This window comes from Alligator mississippiensis, chromosome 7 (assembly GCF_030867095.1).
Source record: "Alligator mississippiensis isolate rAllMis1 chromosome 7, rAllMis1, whole genome shotgun sequence".
NCBI classification, from domain to species: Eukaryota; Metazoa; Chordata; order Crocodylia; family Alligatoridae; genus Alligator; species Alligator mississippiensis.
The window spans coordinates 27,900,895-27,907,627 of record NC_081830.1 but is presented as its reverse complement, the minus strand read 5'-3'; the positions used below and the strand labels follow the sequence as shown (position 1 = coordinate 27,907,627).

Genomic DNA, 6,733 nt, shown 5'->3' with positions numbered 1-6,733 from the left:
TCTGCTTAAACAAATAATATATATTTTTTATGAAAACATTCTCTTTCTAGTTTTAGGTCTCTGTATTTGTCTTAATGTTAGTATGGCTGTCTTTGTTATACAGACCCAATGAAAACATTTGTTTAATAACTTTTTGGGAGATCCCTGTGATTTTAGCAAAACTAAGACTTTCATTGGAAGTACCTACTCTTCTCTTTCTTAAGTTTTTTGGAATTGGTATGAATTTTTTTTGGGGGGGGGGGACTTTCTGGTAAAATAATCAGCCCTACTGTGATGAAATCCTCCCCCCCCCCGTACCTTAAGTAAGAGTGCTGACAACTACTAAAAATATGGAAAACCCAAGTAAAAAGTTGCTTCAAAAATTAAACACTCATTTAAAAGTTTGCAACTTGTGAGACGTCGACGTTCAGAAGGGTGAAGTCTTTTTTCTTCTTTGTTACAGAACTCACTTCCATTTCCATGCATTTTTATTACTGTACACTAACTGTTTCCTTCATATCATAGATATACATAAAATGCAAGGGATGGTATGTTCAAGAAGGCCTAAGGAAAATTTTAGGCGAACTCTGAAAATCTATGCGATCAGGGTTCTGACTCTCTTAATCCAGTTTGACAATCCAAGGCAAAGTGACATGTTCAAGGTCATGATGGGACCTTGTGTCAGAGTCAAGCTCTGGAACCAGATTTCCTTCACCACAAGGATATCCTCTCTCTAATGAAAGGACTGTGCATTCTATAATCAAGTCTTTTTTTTTTCTGTCTTCATCAGCTGCCCTTCTACATGACAACGTGCTTTTCTCTGGAGGTGTGTGTGCCTTGAGGTTCACATCAGTGTTTGCAGAAAGCTGGAGAAAGTTTCCCTATTGTGATATCTAATTAAAATGTCTATATTTTCTGTGAGATCAATTTCCTTCCCAGTGCCCTCTTCAGAGCACCTTTCACCTCATTGTTTCTCAGGCTGTAGATTATAGGGTTCAACATTGGGGTTATGACCGTGTAGAACAGCGACAGGAGTTTCTTGATGTCTGGAGAGTAGCTGGACTTTGGCCAGAGATACACCAGGCTACCACTCCCATAGAACAATGTCACCACAGTGAGGTGTGAAGAACAGGTGGAGAAAGCTTTACGCCTTCCCTCAGATGATGGTATCCTCAGAATTGTGGTGATGATGCGGATGTAGGAGACCAGGATCAGTGTTAAGGGAAACAAGCAGACTAGGAGTGTGGAGGCCATGATTTGCATCTCATACAGGTAAGTGTCACTACAGACTAGCTGCAGCAATGCTGGCGCATCACAGAAAAAATGATTCACTTTGTTGGGGCCACAGAATGGCATGTTGAAGATCCAGACTGTCTGAAGCAGAGAAATGAAAGCTCCAGTTATCCAGATTGCACCCACTACCTTACAACAGAATCGCTGGTTCATGATAGTACTATAGTGCAAGGGGTTGCAGATGGCTGTGTGACAGTCATAGGCCATAGCTGCTAAGATGAAGCACTCTGCGCAACCAAAGGAAAAGAAGAAGTACATTTGCAGTGCACAGCCAGTAAATGAGATACTCTTATCCTCTGCCAGGAGGTCAACCAGCATCTTGGGCACTGTGTCCAAAGTAAAACAGATCTCAATGAAGGACAAGTTCTTGAGGAAGAAGTACATGGGGGACTGTAGGGCACAGTCCACCATGATGATCATGATGATGAAGATATTCCCGACTATTGTCATCAAATACATTAATAGGATCATGGAAAACAGCATGCCCCGTAAGTGTGAGACATTTCCAAACCCCAGGAGGATGAATTCAGTCATGGAGGTTTGGTTCCACCACATTTCTTCACTGTGCTTCATCTGTAAAAGTAATGAAAACAGAGAGGGTTATGGAGATATACTTCCCAAGATACATAAAAGAAAACAGTAATTTATGGGGACAATATGGTGTTTATTCAGTAATTTTTTTATTGCAGATAAATGCAATAATTTGTTTACAAATATCTAGTTGGTTTAATAAAAAGATATCACCTCTTCCACAAGTTTTGATTCCAGTAATTTATGGCACATTTTTGGGAAAGCAACTTCAGACAAACTATAAAAGGACTTGATTTTAAGTTGGTGGATGAATATGTCACTTTAGGTGTTCAATATATTTAGGGGTGGGGTTGTGGAAGAACCCCCAACCCCCAAATATATGGTGGGCTGGAAGAATCCTTCAGCTCTCTGGATAACAAACTAGAGAATGCTGAGTGCCAAGCATCCTACTACTGAATGACCCCCTGGAAAATAAAAGACTATTGCTGATGGAGTAATAATTTGAGCAATCTCTATAACAGTGCTGAAGATTTTGGCTTCAAACTTTGCTGAGAATGATTACACCAATACTGCTGGAGAAGGTTTCAGTTCTTCTGGTTGGCTTTGGGTAAAAATAAATAAATAAATAAAATAGTAAAAATAATTTGCAACTCTACCATAGCAAATGAGATTAGTCCTTCTTTCAGGAACTGTTTATTCAGTGGTCTTTAATCTACCAGAGGAAGCCAAGTGTGTTTAGGAGTGGAGAGGAATAGGAGGCATCATAGATGCACATCAGAAAATTAAGAAAGGCTTTTTTTTCCATTGCTGTTCCCTTGTTCATGTCTCTCTTGTCTGGACTTCAATAGATACTGAACTCCAAGTCTGCTTCTGAAGTTGTAACTCAGGATTATCCTTTTAGAGTGGTACAGCATGACAGAACCTCATAGAATGATAGAAAACGAGGGTTGGAAGGGACCTCAGGAGATCACATCTAGTCACGCCCCTGATCAAAGCAGGACCAGCCCCAGCTAGATCATTTCAGCCAGGGCTTTGTCAAGCTGGGTCTTAAAACCTCTAAGAATGGAGAGTCCACAACCTCTCTGGGTAATGTTCCAGTGTTTCACCATCCTCTTACTGAGATTTTTTTTCCTAATATCTAACCTAAACTTCCCTTGCTGCAACTTGAGACCATTGCTCCTTGTTCTGTCATCTGCCACCACTCAGAACAGTCTAGCTCCATCCTCTTTTGAACACCTCTTTAGGTAGTTAAAGAGTGCTATCAAATCAACCCCTCCTCCCCACCCAAGTCTTCTCTGTTATGGGATTTTTTCCTCATCCATGCTAGCTAAATCAGGAACTCCAACGGCATAAATACTAAAATAAGTATGTGGATGTCAATTGTAGAAAAATTATGGCTACAGAGCATTGCTATAGGTTATCTTATCCAACCCCCAGCTCAAGACAAGATTATGTATATCCTGTCAATGCCAGACAAATGTTTGTCCTACCTGCCCTTGAAAAGATTCCAATGATGGCTATTCTAAAACCTTTTATGTATTTGGTTACTGTGTTTATCTACCCTCATAGTTTGAAATCCTTCATAATAATAACCCTAGCTCTACCCTATCAGACCCAATTGCCATCTTTGTTACAAATATGCTTTTTATAATTGAAATTTATTATTTCACTCTTTGTTTTTATGCTAAATGACTCCACTTCTGTCAAGCTTCTCTAATATGTCATATTTTTACAGATGTCTCTCTGTCTTTCCCCCCTGTCCTCTGGGCCCTTCTCAGTCTACCTACACCTTTCTTCAAGTGTAATGTCCCTAACGGGATACAGCGCTCACAGAGTGGAAGAATCATTTAATAAGGGTGGCATATGCAAGTGGCATGACTATATTTCAGTGTTCTATTAGATTGTTTTGCAAAAATACTATGTTTTATTCCTATGAAGCCTCTGGTTCACTGTAACCCCTAGATCATTTCCTGCAGTACTGTAGCCTAGCTAGTCATTTACATTTTGTATTTTTGCATTTGGTATAAGTATAGTGCCTTGTAATTTTCCTAATCCTGACATCTAAATTGCCTGCTGCCCCACCCAACTTTGCTGTCATTACAAATGCAATATGTATGCATTTAACTGCATCTTCCAAAGCATTAATAAAGATCTGGAACAGTTCTGAACCCATGACAGATTGCCTGTAGGCTCCTATTTGCTACCTCCCCCAAATTTGACATTAAGCCATTGATGACTAGTTTTTGAGCATGACTGCCCAACCAGTTATACACTCACATTACAATATTTTAATTCAGACATTTCCTTAGTTTACATGTGCACATTCACCTACATAGGTATGAGTGCTTGTTGATTTATGTATGTGCAAGTAAGTATAACCTGCCCCACCCAAAGATATACACATCTTACACACTGTATAACACAATGCCAATCTCTGTTTATTTCTGTAACAGCATAACAAAAATTGGTTCTCTTAATATGGATTAAGTACATACTCTGTGCAAGATCATATAAACTTTTAAACCTACAGCTAAGTCCTATTTTGCTTTATGCTCTTATGTGGGATGTACATAACAAGCATAACTGCTGTTTTTGTCACTTACGCACAGTTTGGAATTTCATTTTGCCCAACAGCTTAGTGGCCAAGACATTTACACAGGGGGAAGAACCCGACATTTTAAGCTCCTCTTCTCCAGATTAGGTTTAAATTTATATATCCTGCTAGCCAAAGTGCTTTAACAGCCAAGTGCCACTTAGCCATTTTTTCAGACTCTCTCTAGCCCTCCTCTTGAAGTTGGCCCACCGCAACATGCATTTAAAGGACAAACAGTAGTGGGAACATTTCTGCCCTACAGGTAGCAAGAGCCCAGACTACAAGAGCCCCAGTGTCCCTTCCTTTCCAGGTGAGGTGCCATCTCACTAAGCTACATACCCATGGTTTAGTTTCTTCACTCTCAGCCCCAAATACCTCCCTCTTTTGACTGCACAGAATGGGTTAGCTTTAAGAGGATGGGTGGAAAGTGGCTGGGAAAATACTTGAGTTTTAGTGGTTGGAGCACTCCACTAGGAAACAGATGTAGGTTTAACCCCCTCTGGGTGTGAGAGCCTGAAGTCTTGGTTCCCTTTCTCTGGATGAGTGCACTAGCTCTAAGGTGTTGGACTTCAACATAAGAGGGTGAGCCCTCCGTGCCCCACCCCTGCAGTGCTGCTAAAATGTCAGGAGTTACCTGGTCTTATCTGTGTGTAACTAAGCAATTCTCTTTCACTGTGCAGCTGCCCAGATAAAGTATGCCGTGGTCTTGTCTGTACAGAGCTGAATCCCACATTATGTGCAAGAGCCAAAAGCTGCAGTTATGCAGCTGCATGTGGGCCATTTAGGATCAAAAAGCAAAATAAGATTGGGCTTGCAAACCCCATTTGCAAACTGATTAGCTACACTGGAAATAGAGATGAGGCGGCAGTACTACGTAGCCATGTGCATTTTTGCCATTTGCGTGGATTTTATATTATTTCCACCTGTGCAGCTGGTGAGTAACTGCACATAAACCCCAGAACTGATGCTGGGGGAAAATCATTCCTTCTACTATACAACTAAGTGATCTGGTTGTTTCTCAGGGAAGTGGAAAAGCTGGGTTGTATCCCCTCTAAGGGAGTCTGAACCTGTGTCTTCTACTTCCCAGAAAGGGGACATAAGCTACATCTTGCACGCAAGTCACTCAAGTATGTGAGGCCAGAAGGAAGAGCACTTTTGACTGTAAAGTGTAAATCAGCAGGAGGGACATTATTCTGCAAGGGGGGGGGGGTGGGGGTTTAGGCTCTTGTACCTACCCCTACTCCTGTCCCCTATAGTATTTCTACATTTCACATTTAATTGTGCATAAAATAGATATGCCATTCATTCAGTGACAGGGGCAAAGCATAAGGCCAGAGCCCAGAGCTCCTCCTGTCTATGATAGTGTTCATAGTGCCATGGTGGAGCCTCCTGAGCATTTTCAGAAAGGCAAGCATAGCTGGGCAGGTGTAAGTAGAATCCAAGTTCTGCAGAAGTGCTAACAATGTTACTTTGCTACATTTGTGCACATAAATAATGAATGTGTAATAGGATTTCACAAAAAGCATGTTTGTGTGTGAAATGAAAATATTACCATGAACAGACACACACACACACAGATTCTGAGGTTCATTCATTATTGTAAAACCTGGCTTAGTGAGTAGACTTCAATTACTTTACCCTACACTGATACTCAGTGTGATGCTGAATTGTATCCCTTAAGCACTCAGCAGAAATATTGCATATATACAGTCAAGCACAGAGTCTGAGCCTTATCCAGTTGCAATGAAAGTCAATGAAACTGAGCCAAATCATTTTTGTATGTGGTTTGAAAATGTTCCCCGCCCTCCCATTTCCATCAAAGCAGGATCAGGCCCTTTGTCAATATCCACCTATTTTACACTCTCAATGCCCATAGTCATGCTAAGATTGTTAAAAGTCTTTATGTACATAAATATGCATATAAACAACTAGAACAATTTACAAAGTGCCAGCAGAGGTCATATACCTAATAACCATTAAGTAAAATGCTTAAATTGCCTAAATATCTTTAAAAACTAGGACCTGAATGCCTGCCCCTTTATTTCTGATTTTACAATGGAAGGTTACTAGGATTTTTCTGTTTTAACATCAGTGAAGTCATTGAAATCATATTACAGATAAATTTTATATATATCCTATGTACTGGTATGCTGTAGAATTTATACCGATTTAGGTGTAGAAGTTTACAAAGACACTTTGGCAATATATCATTGTGGGGGAAACTTTTCACTCATTCAGTAGTCCATTAAAATATACTAAAATTATCACTTTATTATTTCTAGTTTAGACATTTCAATTATTAAAGCAAAACTAAAATTACAAAACCTGATAGATCAG

General features: G+C 40.0%; 1 protein-coding gene across 1 annotated transcript; it reads right to left on the bottom strand.

Annotated features, from left to right (window-relative positions):
* Window positions 1–885: 885 nt before the first annotated feature.
* Window positions 886–1,845, bottom strand: LOC102572412 (olfactory receptor 10A7-like). The gene has a single exon (XM_014597754.1). It carries the CDS (start codon window positions 1,843–1,845, stop codon window positions 886–888), a length of 960 nt encoding a protein of 319 aa, XP_014453240.1.
* Window positions 1,846–6,733: the final 4,888 nt, after the last annotated feature.

What these genes read in the sequence shown, in the direction of transcription:
- LOC102572412 (XM_014597754.1), bottom strand. Translation starts at nt 1,845, where the DNA reads ATGAAGCACAGTGAAGAAATGTGGTGGAACCAAACCTCCATGACTGAA.